Here is a 17,769-nt window from a genome sequence, read left to right as displayed (position 1 = left end):
AACAAAAAAAAATACCTTCTTTTCGTGATATAAAAATGGTGTTTTCTCTCCTTTCAACAAAATGATATAGTAAAAAGGATTTTCTTTCATTTCAACAAAAAAAAAGAAAAATTTCATGATGCAGAAAAAATGTTTTCTTTCATTTCAACAAAAAAAGTATTTTCTACTCTCTAACCAAACATTAGAAAATATTTTTCGGAAAAAGCTTTCCACTTACCAACCAAACAAGGAAAAATAAATTATAAAACCACTCATTTTCATGAAAACATTCTCTAGAAAAATATTTTCCATATAAATCATTTTCCTTCTTACCAAACACACCCATATAGTTGATATTTATAGCTGATTCAAGCGTCATGATAATGCCTTTCTAAATGGGTGTATGAGTATGTGTGCACGTTTACAGACCAACAAATCCGAATCGTAAAGCAAATACTCTTAAAGAAAAGTTTGAGAAGCACTTGAAGTCCTGCCATTGCACCTAAATATGAAGGAAAATAAATATTAAAAGAGGTACCCAAGAAACTTGAAACACTGTTATTCAATAATTTCATTTACAAACTTGAATTGATTAAAAAGTACACTCTTAACTCTTGCTCGTATATGAACTAGTGAACTCCTATCTGCATTGGGAGACTTTCTATCGTCATACACTTGATCAATTCCAAGAACCTAAAACAATGTCCTTCAGAAAACCATATAATTTTAGCTAATTTACCATTGGCGAAACCCAATGCTGTTAAGCATTTAAACCTTTTGAATAACATTAAAGATAAGACGAGTCGACAAACCAAAACTTCCTCCACATGAGACACATTTTGGCTTCAACTATTAATTCCATGGCCAACCATATCAAATATATTTCACGTTGTCCCATCCTTCCAGAAAGAATCATGCCAGAGAGAGTATCTTTTAAATTACAGAGTTAGGCAAGCTCCATAATTGAGCTCACAAATGGCAATGACAACTAAATTCTAATAAATAAATGAACAAGCAATAAATATCATGTAACCTAAGAACTACATGATGGAAAAGGCATGAGACCCTTTTCCCATCTCCCAGCAGGTAAGATCTGGGGAAGTACCGATGATGATACAACAGTATGGCTAGGTCGTTTCCTGGAACAATTGCATTGAAAAATCCAATAGGAGCTAGAGCAAGGTTGGGTATTTTGCATCAAGGAAATCCCTTAACATTTTGGCAGCCTTCTGACCACCCATCAATTCTGCTAACCTCTCCATCGGAAGCATGGCAAGTTCCGCCAAGCTTTTGCACCCATCCATCATTACCCTATAGTTGGAATCTGTCACGCCTGGCAGCCGTCGCAACAACTCTACTGCAGATGTGTTATAATTTTCAGCTCTACAAAAAAGTGAAAAAGGGACAATGTCATCAAGCTGCTAAAATATCTCTTGAGAAATCAAAATAAAATTTCAGATCTTCGATTCGACCTACAGGTGAGACAACTTTAGGACTAACCTGACATCATTTTCAATGACACCCTCTTCTGATGGGACACCCACTCTAATTGCCTTGACCTCATCAGGTTCATCTTGGTTTGCCTTAAGAGAAGCAAATATTTCGGCTGTTGCATGCAGACTGCGAGACCAGATAATGCGAAGCCGAGGGAAGTGGAGAACAAGCAAGGAGAGCTTCGAGATAATGCTATTTGGAGTTACGTCATCACCAATTTCACTAGCAGACTACAAAGGCGATAAGAACTTATCAAGAAAAAGAAAATCTATCACAACAGAGATGTAACCCAAAGCAAAATATATGTAGCACAATGTACCTGAAATGAAAAGCTTTTGTCCTGTGAAAACTCAATAAGAAGAACAGGAATCCGATAATAACGTGACATCATTTCCACCTGGTGGTAAAGACGGCCAGATGCAAAACTACCAAATAGATCCTGTATACTCTTCCTTTCTACACATATCAATGGTGAAAGTATGTAATCACCGACTTCCAAGGTCACTGGTATGATGCGCATGCCTTTCTGGTGGAGTACATTAGGAAGACTACTCATGAACTCCCTCATGTCCACAATGACCTAGTTTAAAAGAAAACAGTCTCTGAATTGGGACAATGTCATACAATTGCGTAATTGTCAAGTGAATCAAAACTTGGAATACATACTTGTATTTCCTTTTCTGCTTCTCTTCTTCCACCAGCTTTTCTGGTTATTAGATTTTGGGATATAACGGACTGAGGCTCATTGGAAGAATCCAGTCCCAGACAACACCCATCCTGATAATTATCCACAATTAAATCCCAAAACAAAAAAACAGTTATTAGTATGAAACATTGGGTTCTCCCAAATGAATGCAAATTTATGGAGGCAATAACCAAAATCTGGAAGAAAAATGTTCAGATTTCAGAAAAGTATTTATGCAGCAATTCAAAAACTGATTCAAGTTCCCGTTAGATTTGATTGCAGATTAAAGGGAACTTCAATTTACACCAAGGAAAATCCACTATACACACAAGATACAAGTCATTCACAGATGAAGATTTAATGCACATACTAAGTATCTAATTCATCCTTAAATTCTTTAAATTTTAGGGCATGGACTCCACATCCTAGGTAGATCTCTTATGTTGTACAAACAATCCATGCCTCTTTACTTTTACTACATTACTTTTGTGAATAAGAGGGTTTCAGACTTTATAGAAGACTCCTCAACATTTGTAGGAATAAATATCTTTTTGTCACGAAGAAGTTAACAACTAGCCACTTAATGATGACATAATATATTATTGTCATGCATAGAATCATTAACACACTTTAACAAACAAAAAGATGTACTGAAATGCGACGGAATAAAAACAAACAAGGCCATAACAAAACCTAATTGAGAACCCTCAATCTCACTGAGTTAAAAGAAAATCAAAGACATTGCAAAGTCATATTTCTTTAAAACAGACATCAACGGCAAATTAACAGTAGATGTGATGCAGCGGATAACGACAAGTAGAAAAGAGCTAACCTGATCTACTGGGATCATCATCAGTGATTTCTGTCTTATAAGGGACTCAAATGCTCCATTTTCTCTACGCACACTTGCCTCAAACTTTTGCACCTCAGTAGAGTCTTCATAGAAAAGAAAGTACACCTTTATATTTCTTGAAGGGTTCTCAGCTTTGTAGATTTCAACCTCTCTCACAAATGCAATGTCAGGATGGTAAGCAATGATGGTAGAGGGCTTCAAAATATCAAGAATTTTTTTATCGCTCTCCAGGGCATAGAAAACCACAGGTGGGAGCTTCTTAGTTTCTCTTGAAGACTCAGCATCCAGACCTTGGTCGTGCTTTCGAAGAAACACTTCATCAAAAAAGCCGTCATCCATTGCTTTATCTGGGAAAATACCAGGAACTTAAGCTCTGATTCATTTGTTTTTGTTATTGTACAAGGAAAAAGTATCAAATTTACCAGTTGGTGCCACATCATTATTGGTTTTTTCACCAGCAGAACTTTTCTTTTTCTTTCCTTTACCCTTTCCTTTACCAAAACCTCCATCATCTACATGTTTCTGATCACCATCTTCAGCATTAGTATCCTTGTTGATTCTTTTGCTAATTTCTGATGCAGCTGCCATCAGTGCATCATGCTCCTGCTTGCTTATGCTACTAACTTCTGCTTTCTTTCCAGATGCCGTTGCGACAACTCCATCAAGTACCCCAAAACCTTTCGGCTCTTTAGCTTTCTTTGCATTGCGTTTTGGTAAAGCCTGCAGCTGTACCTTGCTCAGCAGATACTTTTCCCACTCTTCACGCATAACCTATCCAGTATGAACTGTATTGAGATACCAATTTTGTGTTGCACAGTAAACATGATCAAGAGCGATATATTTTGCATTACAATCAAAGAAAACATGCGATTGTGTCAAATAGCCTTTTAGCATATCTTTTGCAGTAATTTGTTTGAGCTATTCTTTTTAATGTACTGGAACTAACAAGTTTTATTAAGATTGGCTGATACATCTTCTCTTATCCACTAAAATATATAAATAAATAAAAATAAAACCCAAAAAGAAAAAAATTAAGATAAACTGAACAAATGAAGAAGAAGTAAAAATTTTGGCTTAGTAAAGATAAGAGATTGGAAAAACCTTCTGCGGGCCATTTGTGATGCAATCTTCGAGTTGCATGCATGAATGTTCATCTTTGCAAGCAACTAAAACAATCCCGTTATCATCCCCTTCACCTAGATGATCTTTCTCTTCTCCAGACAACGCTCGTTTATCTCTTTCCTCTTGTATCTCCACTAGGACATCCTGTGCAAAGAATCAAGCCGTAAAATCCCAGTTGAAATTACTATCTAGGATTAGAACTCATGAAAGCAATCAGTTGATTTTCTTAGGCAGAAGCCAGTAGACCAACAGGATTAATAAGTCAACATGATTGTTATATAGTACTTAAAGTTGATTCTTCAACTACCAAAGGCTAAAACAATCACTGAGAAAATGGAAGTCACTCACTCACAAGTAAGACCTTCCACTTTGGTGGCTCCTCCAAAACTTCCTCCAAAACAACTCTGTTCTCTGTACTAGTTGACTGATCTATGAGATATAAACAAGAACAAGAAGAACCATGTCATATTTTACAGCTGTACACGATTTGCTACTATTGAATTATTAATAAGAGGATTCAGTGTCAGAAAATTTACACTATTTCACAGTCTATATTCTACTTCGGGGAGGGGGGGGAGTAGTTTGCGCATGGTTAACTCCATTGAAACTGGTATCCTCACATTCATTATTAAAATAAGTCCAACTCACTTATTAAGTAAATAAACTGAGAATCCAATTGACAAAGAAAGTGCCAGTAACCCCAATACATACCTTCATCCTTCTTGTTGTCATTAAGCTTTCTCTTTTTGGTTGATGCAGTCTTAATTTGCCCCAGTTTGCCGCTGTCTGACCTCCCAAAATGATAAACTCGCTTCTTCGCATACTCAAAGATCTTGTAACTGGACTCTGCAAATATCCAAACGGACCGGAAACTCTCTGATGCTCTAAGTGAGTCTAGGTACTTCAAGTAAGTTACAGCATCATACCTACTCATATAAAAAATAGATAAGTGCTACTATAAAAACAAGAACCATAAGCCAAGAGAAACTGAAACAGACCTCACACACACAGCACCAGTGCCGATAAACAAAGGATTTAGACTAGCAATCAAGTAGATCCATCTTATTATATTATCTCTTCGAACCAATCTGCTTGTCCCAGTGTGACACGATTATAAAGAAAATATTTTTTAGTATTTGTCGGGAATATGTGGGTCGTATTTTAAATATTCTAGTGTAGAACAGAATATAGAATAAACTTGTATTAAGAAGAGCAGAAGTGGGTCTCAGGAAACTTGTGGTATTTAAAATGTGCTAAAACTTTCCATTTAAGTTAAGTGGAGAATGTTTTGGGATAAACGGAAAAAAAAAAAAAAAAAAAAAAGGTAGGTCAAAAACTTTAGAGCAGAGGGAATACCACTAGACACTTCCACCTATAGTTATAAACAGATACTGCCTAAAAACATACATGGTGAGAGAAACAGTACATGTAATACCATCAAAACAGTGTGTAAAAACTAAAAAGACAACATGGTGAGAGAAAATATTAACTTTCGTACCTAACAACGTAATCCAACAGCTTTCTTAATGTCCTCAAGTCTGAAACAAGCTGCTTAGTTCTCTTCCCTAAGGTATGCCAGATGGGATCTAGCTGCCTTCTCACTATCTCATCGAACGACTTAAACAAACCATTCTCCACTGTCAAGTCTTCTACATCAACCTTATTAGTCTTTCTCATTTCCTTCAAACATGCATCCATCACCTCAATCACTGCTTTTTGAATCCCAATCATATATGTTGACATTGGAACCCTTATATCCACAACCTCTGGTGGATCCCTCTCTAAATCTTGTGATACATAAACCTGAAACAGCAAGAACAAACCACTCAGACCACATTACCCTGAACTTAGGGCGCTATCCACTCCCCCAGCTCATACACTGGCCCTTTTAATAATCCAACTAAACTGAAAAATAAGGTCAGAATAATTATTTTTTAAAAAAAACTAATACTCTGTGGCATTCCATCTAATTAACCTAAGTTGACTTTCATGAAGTTCAAGTTTAAAGTCATCACAATAAATGGCAAATAGTAGAAATGTGTAGATAATGGGTGTATTTTGTATGACAGAAAATGTTTCCTGGAAATCATATTCAAGTATTTGGTTACCTTAAATTGTAGAAATTTTTTTATGACGGTGGTGTCTTAGCAAGTTTGTGCACCCCTCGACTATTCCACTGGATACCTGCTTGCTACCTCCCACCAGTAGTTAGGGAGATGGGAAGAAATCACCTAGTGTCTTTTGAATCTGAGACCTCATGGTTCTTCTCTAACTTCATTGACCACTTGTCTACACCCTAGGGTGCTGAATTATGAGTAAACATATTCTCCCAGTTCAATATTTTCCTACAACTAATTGTTGTCAACCTTTAAAACTCAAAATTATCACCAAAACACTATCCTCATAAATTATCCACCTTCCGGTATTACCAAATGTACTACTCACTCCGGTCCACTTTAAGTGATTTTTTGGCTCTTTTCACACAGATTAAGGAATTCACCTTTTAGCATTAATTAACAATAAAATTGACCATATTAACCTTAGTTTGCTCATTAGAAATATAACAAACTACTCATAGTTAATTACTTCCTGATATCTGAAAAAATCAAATATTATGGACCACAAAAAAAAGGTCTAAAAATCGTGGACCGGACGAAGTAACTTTTATACCCAAATAAACACTAGAAACTGCTCAACAAAATGATTTCAAAAGACAACAAAACATTTATCTTCCTTCATAGGGAACACCTGTTATAAGTTGATAATCGAGTTTAAGGTAATTACCTGGAATCGAGGCCAAAGATGAAGCTTTCTAAGGAAAAGGCATTTAAGTGTTCTCTCAGCTTTAGCAAATCCAGAAACCATAGAATGAGGCCGGTCCGAAAAAGCACGAACATAGAGATCACGATTCGTTGACCGCAAAATACGCACAATAAACGCCTCCGTGGACGTATCCGAAAGCAAATGAGCATTGAGTACAACAAGTCCGGCGACAGCAGTCGTCGGAAGACGACGAGTCAACAGGTCAACGATGAGAATCCGTGAAGTGATGAAGAGAATCCCACCGGAAGAGTACAGCGACAGCCGCTGGTTCGCCGGCAGGTCGGAAGTGATCTCCGACGGTGAATTTTGAACTTCGTCGGAGATTTGAGATTGCGTGACATTTTCGTAATTTCGTAAGATGGAGGCTTTTTGAGACGGAGTGGCGGAGAGGATGAGTAAGCAGCCATGGGAGTGATGGTGGAGGACGAAAAGCGAGGAGATGAGCTTATGAAGACCGAGACCGGCGGAGGTTACTACTAAACCGCCATTGGAATCTTCTAGAAGTTCTGTGATTATATGCTCCTGGAATTGCACCATATTTTACATTCTAGGTTTCCGCTTTTTGTGGTGGTTTTAGGTGGCCGTCATGGTGGCGGGAATTCGCCGGAGTTTGTTGAAAGAATTCAAAGTGACGTTATATATGTAGAAATTTGGGGCATAGGGGTTTAGACAAATCTTAAATGCAATATCCAAAGTTGTAATAATTATACGGGGATGAAGCCGCTAAGCCATACCATGAAAGTTTGGGAGAGGGTGATTGAAGTGAGTGTGAGCACCAGTGTGTACATTTTTGAGAACCAGTTCGATTTTATACCGGGGTGTTGGACTATGGAAGCCATTCACATTGTGAGTAGATTGGTGGATCGGTATAGGGAGATGAAAAGGACTTGCTCATGGTGTTCGTTGACCTACACAAAGCATATGATAAAGTTACGAGAGACGTGCTATGGTAATGCTTGGAGGCTAAAGGAGTCTCAGTAGCCTACATTAGAGTGATTAAGGACATGTATGATGAAGCTAAGACTCGGGTTAAGGCAGCGGGAGGAGACTCGGAACAACTTTCTGGTTATGATGGGGTTACACCAGGGATCAACTCTTAGTCCATTCCTATTTTCCTTGGCGATGGTCGCATTGACGAGACACATTCAAGGTAAGGTGCCATGATGTATGTTATTTGCTAATGACATAGTTTTAATTGACGAGACGCGGGGTGGTGTTAACGAGAGGCTGGAGGTTTGGAGGCAGACCATATAGTCTAAGGGTTTTATGTGAAGACCCAAATCGATGGGAGGCGACAGGCACCCGGTACCTTACTCAACCGAGTACCAACGTAACGTATCTTCCGCATCATACTATCATAGGTAATTGAGTTGGAGAGGCTGTCGTGAGATAAGTAGAACAAAACATGAGGAAATACTCAATATAGGGTGACCCAACTTGATATACCAACTTATACATATTACGTACTAGCCTATAAGGCCATACCAGTATCCGTATATATGATATCTGTCTACAAGCCTCTAAGAGTACATAAATATCATAAAGGTCGGGACAGAGCCCCGCCATACCAAACAATACATATTCAAATCATACTGACCAAATAGGAAACTACGGAGCAAGTGGAGTGCACAAACACCTTCTGCTGAGCCGATAGCCTACTAGGAGAACTCTCAACCTGTCTATCGGGACCTGCGGTCATGAAACGCAGCGTCCCCAGGCAAAAGGGACGTCAGTACAAATAAAGTACCGAGTATGTAAGGCATGACAGTAGTATATAAAAGACTTGAAAGAAACATGGAGTAAAGAACTCAACCTAAAATTCTGAATAGCTCTATGAATCATGAAAATTTATAATGTCATACATGTGCGTATAAATGTCATACCATGCATAGGTATATGCGTTCATAATATCATCAAACCTCTGAGGGTATCCCATCATATCATCTCAGCCACTGTTGGCAAAATCATCAACGTATACCAGCTGATCAGGTGGTGGTGCGTATATAACGTCGTAACCTTTTCCCATATCCCATATACATATGATATACGAGTATGTAACGCCTTTTGGTCATGGGTCAATGTACATGTATAAATGCATGAAATGCATAAGAAATACGTTAATAAGATTCTCGAATATTATAAAATCAATATGCCTTTCGGACAAACTTTATCAAATACGTATTTTTCTGAGACACATGAATAGAGGATATAATAATAATTCACATGGGGAATCAAGAATATAGACACCCCTAGTATTTTTATGAATAGAGTAATTTATGAAAGTTACGTATTTTGCTCGTTTCGTTTGTATCATTTGGATCATGCCAAAAGGAAAGAAGGGATAGCCTTAACATACCAGTATGATCTCTTCCTTATTACTCAACCAAGCTCAACACAATGTCTTTCATATACAACAAGTGAAATGATATTATCGTTAACATATAATGTCATACCATCGTATTTGGCTAGTCGTATGGCTTAAGAAAAATCGGACAGAAACTCTCCTATTTTTAATACATCCCAAAGACCACTAAGGGTCATCAACAACCCAACAACAACTATAGCCAACAATAGCAACAACAACAATATAATCCAATATGAGTTTCTCTGAATATCTTAACAACCAAATTGAGCGACAAATTCGTTTTTACTCACAACAAGATATAATTGAATCCAAATCTTATTCCATAAATTAGTTTATAATCTTCATAATATCATACTTATATATACTATATTATTTCTAGTTCAAAACATCCACAAAATGCCTTCCAAAACAGGCTCATACGTCTAGTACCTTAATTTTTATCGTCAATCACTTGTTTTTTCATCTTTTCTTCTTCAATAAACTTAATTAACACCTAGAAAAGCTTAACAACAGCAGCCACAACATTATCAAATTATTTCTTACAATTTTCAGCCACCACAAACCATCTATTTAGCCACAAAATAGTCCAACCAAAGACAACTACATCCCATGTTCTTTCAAGTGCTATCTTATGGTTTCTCACTCAAACAACACAACCAACACAAAATTAACCTTAGGCACAATCAAGAAGATGTTATACATAACTTGGACAGTAGCTACAACTCGAAACCATGTCTCAACTTAGCTCACAATAGCCCCCAATCACACCACAACATCATAGAAGCATCATCTTGTAGTCCTTAACATCTTTGATGATGATTTGAGTTGACTTCCCTTGAGTTTGGTTCTTGAGATCTTGGGATATGTTAGGGAGGGTTTTGGAGAGATGTTAGATGAAATATGGGTGAAAAATGACCCGCAATGAGTCTGAAACACCTTAAAAAAAAACGTAAGGTCGAAGGTCGTCTCAAGTGGGTCCTGACAGAACTGCTTGCGCAGTTTCACAAAAATGTAGATATCTAACTACTCTGATATCGTATAAACAAACTGTTTAATGAATTAGAAACTAGACTCGTAGACCTTCAATTTGGTATATAATATGTCCCAAAAAGACCTCATATAGCACACGAAACTTATTTCTCAAAAAGATCTGTTACAAGAAAAATCCTTAGTCGGTTCTTTTTCCGCAACTTAAATCCGATTTTTCCAAACTTTATATATTATATCCAAACGTCATATATAGTCATATCATGACTTTAAACTCATTTAAATCATGATTAACAAGTATCATATTCATTACGTCACCTTGGAACATACAAGGTGTAACAATCTCCCCCCCTTAGAAACATTCGTCCTCGAATGTTAAACTCCCAGAAATCTATAGAATTTTTGGCAGAGTCTCCTCTGTAACGGTACTACTACCAACCTAAAGGTTGTGATGTCTCAGTCTTATCCTCTTCCGATAGTGGAAACAAGTGAGGATACCTAGTCTTCATTTCTTCTTCAGCTTCCCAAGTCATCTCCTTTACATTATTATTAATCCAAAGTACTTTAACTGAAGCTACATCCTTAGTTCTTAATCTCCGAACTTGTCTATCTAGTATAGCAATGGGAGCTTCCTCATACGATTGTTGCTCTGTAACCTGAACATCGTCAACTAGAATAACTTTAGAGGGATCTCCAATACACCTACGGAGCATAGACACATGAAGTGTTGGATGTACAAACTCCAATTTGGAAGTCAAGTCTAACTCATATGCTACTTGGCCTACTCTGCGTATGATCTTATAAGGTCCAATGTACCTAAGTCTAAGCTTTTCTTTCTTACCAAATTTCATAACGCCTTTAATTGCTGATACCTTTAGGAGTACCCAGTCATCTACTTGAAACTCCAAGTCTCATCGTCAATTATCTGCATAGGACTTCTGACGACTCTGAGTTGCTAATAGCCTTTCTCGAATAAGCTTAATCTTCTCAACTGCCTGTTGTACCAACTCTAGTCCTACTAACTTAGTTTCCCCAACTTCGAACCATCCTATAGGAGACCTACACTTTCGTCCGTAAAGAGCTTCGTATGGAGCCATCTGTATGCTTGAATGATAGCTATTATTATATGCGAACTCAATAAGTGGAAGATGATCATCCCAGCTACCCCTGAAGTCCATCACACAATCCCGTAGCATATCCTCCAGTGTCTGAATTGTACGTTCAGCCTGACCATCTGTCTGGGGATGAAATGATATACTAAAACTTATTTGAGTCCCCAATCCTTTTTGGAAGGACCTCCAGAAATTAGCTGTAAACTAAGCACCTCTATGTAAGATAATAGATATAGGGATACCATAAAGTCATACTATCTCCCTAATGTAAAGCCTTGCATAATCCTCTGCTGAATAAGTAGTCATGACAGGCAGAAAATGGGTTGATTTTGTAAGTATATCGACAATAACCCATATAGAATCGAACTTACGTTGGGTACGAGGTAAGCCTATGATGAAATCCATATTAATCACTTCCCATTTCCAAGTTGGAATCTCTATAGCTTATAATAATCCACCGGGTTTCTAATGCTCAATCTTAACATGCTGACAATTTGGGCACTGAGCAACAAACTCTGCCATATCCTTCTTTATTTCATCCCACCAGTATATTCCCCTAATATCATGATACATCTTCATAGCTCCTGGATAAATAGGATAACGAGAATATTGAGTTTCTCCTATAACCTGTTGGCGCAACCCTGCCACATTAGAACACATAATCGACCTCGATAACTGAGTACTCCATCTCCTGTAATTTCAAATGGTGTATTCTCATTTTGAGGGGATGTATCTCTGTAATGAGCTAGCACAGGATCCTCATACTGGTGTTCCTTCACTTCAGTTACTAAAGAGGATGTTGACGTGTCCTGAATAGTAACTCCAGTATTACCTGAGTCCAGTAATCGAACTCTAAGACTAGCTAGCTAATGAATCTCATGGGCTATACCACACTTCTCTGGCTGTAAATATGACAGGCTGCCCATAGATCTGCGACTGAGGGCGTCGACTACTATATTCGCCTTCCCCGGATGGTATAAAATATTAACCTCGTAGTCTTTCAGTAGCTCCAACCATCTTCTTTGGCGTAAATTCAATTCCTTTTGCTTGAAGATATATTGAAGGCTCTTATGATCCGTATAGATACCAATATGAATGCCATACAAATAGTGCCTCCACATCTTTAGTGCATGAATCACTGCGGCTAACTCTAAATCGTTGGTCGGGTAATTCTTCTCTTGCTTTCTTAGTTATCTTTAAACATAAGCAATTATTTTTCATGGTCGTTCTGCCACTTGTTGCATAAATACATGGCTTATCTCATTGCCCATATATACTAGAATTTCCTGTAACTCATGTGATCTCAAATAGCATCTTTTGATTTTTTTTTCCGTTCATTAGCCACGATATGTGCCACTTTCTTATGGAGTGCATACAATGTTGTTGTGAGACTGTTGTTACAAGACCATTTCTTCCTTATGTCACTGTGCTTAAGTTGAAGCCTTCAACTATTCTTTCTTGTAGTACTTAAGAGAGACCCTTTGACTTCTGTAAAGCTGCAAGCTTATTACATCGTATACCCGAAAGAAGTTTTTTGAAGCTCTTACTCGCCTATAATTATCCTTAATTACTTACCTCTGCGCCCTTGTGCTCGTAAGGTTGATTCTGAACTTAAATATTTTGACTGTCTTCTCAGTGACACCATTTTTTTATATTATTTTCGTAAGACTTATACGGTACCTTTAACAAACCCAACTCCTATATGAATATTTCTCAAGGATTACGAAGTCATCATATTTGCGAGACTGAATTCCCTATGTTGGGTTTCACTATGTTTATCTTGCACAACCTGCTGATTTTTCTGTATCCTCTTATTTAGCCATGACTAAGCTCTTCCTGAATCAACTACTAACTACACGTTAGTCCATTCTCATATCTATATTCTACATAATCTCTCTTGGGTTATATCCTTTGTCTTAACTTACCCCGCACACTGTCTGCTTATGTATCCAATGTTCATTTGCACTTATTTATCAATAACATCTAGTGATGGAACCCTTATTGTCTCTCCCCGTTGTCATGCTTACATAATGTTCTAGAGTCGTATCATATTCGTAGGATCTTAATAAATGCAATCTCACTCCTTTCACCTTTCTACCACATTCTTCCTTTACTATTCCATAGTTACCTGCACCACATAACTCCAACTTAATACCATATCACACCATCTTCAGTAATAACATTTATTGCTATGAAGATTTACCTATAAAATATTTCACTTCTTCATATTTGGCGTCTTTTCACATCTTCACAGACTCTTACTTGCCTTGCGGTAACCCTTCTGTACCAAGGATAACTGAATTTCTTATGCATGAAGGTGACACCTAGTGTAACTGGCACACTTAGTCCCTTAAGCTTAACTCTGCTCACAACACTTGTTTTAGGGAAACGTCTTCCTGAATGGCCTTTAAAAGTTATTCTTCTGTTGTCCATTCAATTATCGTCGGGAACGCGATCTATGAAATTTTCACGATGTCAACTATTATCAAATCCTTCGGTCCCGAATTCATGTTCAGTTTATCTTATTCACTAGCCCATACTAATTTCTATTACTCTGGGGGTCTAACTTTTCCTTCTGGTAATCACGTATGAGTCACCAACTCATTTCTCGAAATGGGGACATGACTTTATGGCTTATACTCTTTTATTGACTCAAGGCATATAACTTCTTGTCTTTTCCTTCACTTGACTATAGAATCTGTAGTCCTGTCATATTTAGATTTACCGTTATCATCCATTTATCACATCTTACTCATAATGCTTCATTTACTTTTTTCTTATTCTCCTGGTAACATTTCTGCCTATCACCTTATTATGAAAACTTCTTCAAAACATTCTTTCACATTTAGCCCCCTTGATTCAACTCACTGGCTCTTCGAGTCGCCTAACACTCTCTCTTTACTAGGGACGATAGCCATACAAAGGTAAATATTTATCCCTTCTAGGATTCCAATGCCAATCTTTTGAAATTTCTGAACATTCTAGTATTCATATCTGATTGTACTATTCTAGAGTGCACCATCTAGGTGCCTCACAAGGAGAACCATTACCACGTTTGCAATATCCCTCGGAATTGTGAGCTAATGATAACAATCCATCCACAATTTTGGGTTACTCTAACCCCAGTTGGATGTTGATATCCCATCCTTCTCTTTAATTATATCTGTTAGCTCCCACAGTGCATAACTGAAATGGGTATTGTCAAGTGAATATATCTTTATTATTGTTGAAAGTAACTCAGAATGCTTATATTTCTATGCCTGAATTGTAAATAAAGATAATCTTCACTAACTGCGTACCTCGTATCCTTCTTCACCTAGCTTCTTTTACTTGTTGAAATTTGTTCTACCTTATGATTCTCTCATTGATTTTTACCATAGGGGTAGATAGATATTCATGCCTTAGGACTCCTTATCAAGAGGCACACATATCATAGTACATACATATCTACTAAAGGCCTTACATTTACTCATCATAAGCATGACGCAAAATCGAGTTCCTCTGACTCAACTCTTCCATAACCATATTCAATCTCTTACCAACGAATAAAATAGAATTTAGGAATTTGAATTTCTTACAACTGAGCTCTACCACACGATCTAGAATAAGAAGAAAGAGTGACAGTCCTAAATGCCTTGTAGCCTCCTGCTTATAAGTGTGGTGCACAATACACCCATAAACAAGACTTTACTAGATACGGCTTGTAGACTCCCTAGGATAGAACTACTCTGATACCACTTTTGTCAAGACCCAAATCGATGGGAGGCGACGGGCACCCAGTACCTTACTCAACCGAGTACCAATGTAACGTATCTTCCGCATCATACTATCATAGGTAATTGAGTCGGAGAGGCTGTCGTGAGATAAGTAGAACAAAACATGAGGAAATACTCAATATAGGGTGACCCAACTTGATATACCGATTTATACATATTACGTACTTACCTATAAGGCCATACCAGTATATGTATATATGACATCTGTCTACAAGCCTCTAAGAGTACATAAATATCATAAAGGTAGGGACAGAGCCCCGTCATACCAAACAATACATATTCAAATCATACTGACCAAATAGGCAACTCCGGAGCAAGTGGAGTGCACAAACACCTTTTGCTGAGCCGATAGCCTACTAGGAGAACTCTCAACCTGTCTATCGGGACCTGCGGGCATGAAACGTAGCATCCCCAGGCAAAAGGGACGTCAGTACAAATAAAGTACCGAGTATGTAAGGCATGACAGTAGTATATAAAAGACTTGAAAGAAACATGGAGTAAAGAACTCAACCTAAAATTCTGAATAGCTCTGTGAATCATGAAAATTTATAATGTCATACATGTGCGTGTAAATACCATACCATGCATAGGTATATGCTTACATAATATCATCAATCCTCTGAGGGCATCCCATCATATCATCTCAGCCACTGTTGGCAAAATCATCAACGTATACCAGCTGATCAGATGGTGGTGCGTATATAACGTCGTAACCTTTTCCCATATCCCATATACATATGATATATGAGTATGTTACGCCTTTTGATCATGGGTCAATGTACATGTATAAATGCATGAAATGCATAAGAAATACGTTAATAAGATTTCTCGAATATCATAAAATCAATATGCCTTTCAGACAAATTTTATCAAATACGTATTTTTCTGAGACATATGAATAGAGGATATAATAATAATTCACATGGGGAATCAAGAATATAGACACCCCTAGTATTTTTATGAATAGAGTCATTTATGAAAGTTACGTATTTTGCTCGTTTCGTTTGTATCATTTGGATCATGCCAAAAGGAAAGAAGGGATAGCCTTAACATACCAGTATGATCTCTTCCTTATTACTCAACCAAGCTCAACACAACGTCTTTCATATACAACAAGTGAAATGATATTGTCGTTAACATATAATGTCATACTATCGTATTTGGCTAGTCTTATGGCTTAAGAAAAATCGGACAGCAACTCCCCTATTTTTAATACATCCCAAAGACCACTAAGGGTCATCAACAACCCAACAACAACTATAACCAACAGTAGCAACAACAACAATATAATCCAATATGAGTTTCTCTGAATATCTTAACAACCAAATTGAGCAGCAACCTCGTTTTTACTCACAACAAGATATAATTGAATCCAAATCTTATTCCATAAATTAGTTTATAATCTTCATAATATCATACTTATATGTACTATATTATTTCTAGTTCAAAACATCCACAAAATGCCTTCCAAAACAGCCCCATACGTCTAGTACCTTAATTTTTATCGTCAATCACTTGTTTTTTCATCTTTTCTTCTTCAATAAACTTAATTAACACCTAGAAAAGCTTAACAACAGCAGCCAAAACATTATCAAATTATTTCTTACAATTTTCAGCCACCACAAACCATCTATTTAGCCACAAAACAGTCAAATCAAAGACAACTAATATCCCATGTTCTTTCAAGTGCTATTTTATGGTTTCTCACTCAAACAACACAACCAACACAAGATTAACCTTAGGCATAATCAAGAAGATGTTATACATAACTTGGACAATAGCTACAACTCGAAACCCTATCTCAACTTAGCTCACAATAGCCCACAATCACACCACAACATCATAGAAGCATCCTCTTGTAGTCCTTAACACCTTTGATGATGATTTGAGTTGATTTCCCTTGAGTTTGGTTCTTGAAATCTTGGAATATGTTAGGGAGGGTTTTGGAGAGATGTTAGATGAAATTTGGGTGAAAAATGACCCGCAATGAATCTGAAACACCTTAAAAAAAACGTAAGGTCGAAGGTCGTCTCAAGTGGGTCCCAACCGAACTGCTTGCGCAGTTTTACGAAAACATGGATATCTAACTACTCCGATTTTGTATCAACAAACAGTTTAATGAATTAAAAACTAGACTCGTAGACCTTCAATTTAGTATATAATATGTCCCAAAATACCTTATATAGCATACAAAACTTATTTCTCAAAAAGCTCTGTTACAAGAAAAATTCTTAGTCGGTTCTTTTTTCGCAACTTAAATCTGATTTTTTTCAAACTTTATATATTATATCCAACGTCATATATAGTCATATTATGACTTTAATCTCATTTAAATCATGATTAACAAGTATCATATTTATTACGTCACCTTGGGACGTACATGGTGTAACAATTTAAGTTGAGCAGGACCAAGACGGAGTACATAGAGTACAAGTTCAGCAACGATACCCAGGAAGGGGATATGGAGGTGAGTCTTGATACTCAAGTCATCATCAAGAGAGGTAGTTTCAAGTATCTTGGATCTATAATACAAGGTAACAGGGAGATTGATGAAGATGTCACGCATCATATCG

At 37.1% G+C, this 17,769-nt stretch overlaps 1 protein-coding gene across 1 annotated transcript; it reads right to left on the bottom strand.

Moving 5' to 3' along the window:
- Positions 1 to 816: 816 nt before the first annotated feature.
- On the bottom strand, positions 817 to 7,633 carry LOC104119566 (DNA repair endonuclease UVH1). The gene is made up of 11 exons (XM_009631102.4): positions 6,918 to 7,633; positions 5,632 to 5,936; positions 4,845 to 5,059; positions 4,486 to 4,562; positions 4,113 to 4,277; positions 3,434 to 3,782; positions 2,991 to 3,358; positions 2,140 to 2,250; positions 1,793 to 2,053; positions 1,480 to 1,703; positions 817 to 1,362 (listed from the first exon to the last, which is right to left on the bottom strand). The coding sequence occupies exons 1-11, from the start codon at positions 7,491 to 7,493 to the stop codon at positions 1,152 to 1,154; spliced, it is 2,862 nt and encodes a 953-aa protein (XP_009629397.1). The 5' UTR covers positions 7,494 to 7,633; the 3' UTR covers positions 817 to 1,151.
- Positions 7,634 to 17,769: the final 10,136 nt, after the last annotated feature.

The sequence above is a fragment of the Nicotiana tomentosiformis genome, chromosome 8 (genome assembly GCF_000390325.3).
Source record: "Nicotiana tomentosiformis chromosome 8, ASM39032v3, whole genome shotgun sequence".
Classification (NCBI taxonomy): Eukaryota; Viridiplantae; Streptophyta; class Magnoliopsida; order Solanales; family Solanaceae; genus Nicotiana; species Nicotiana tomentosiformis.
Note: the sequence above shows the minus strand (reverse complement) of the source record. Positions and strands in the feature narration are given on the sequence as shown.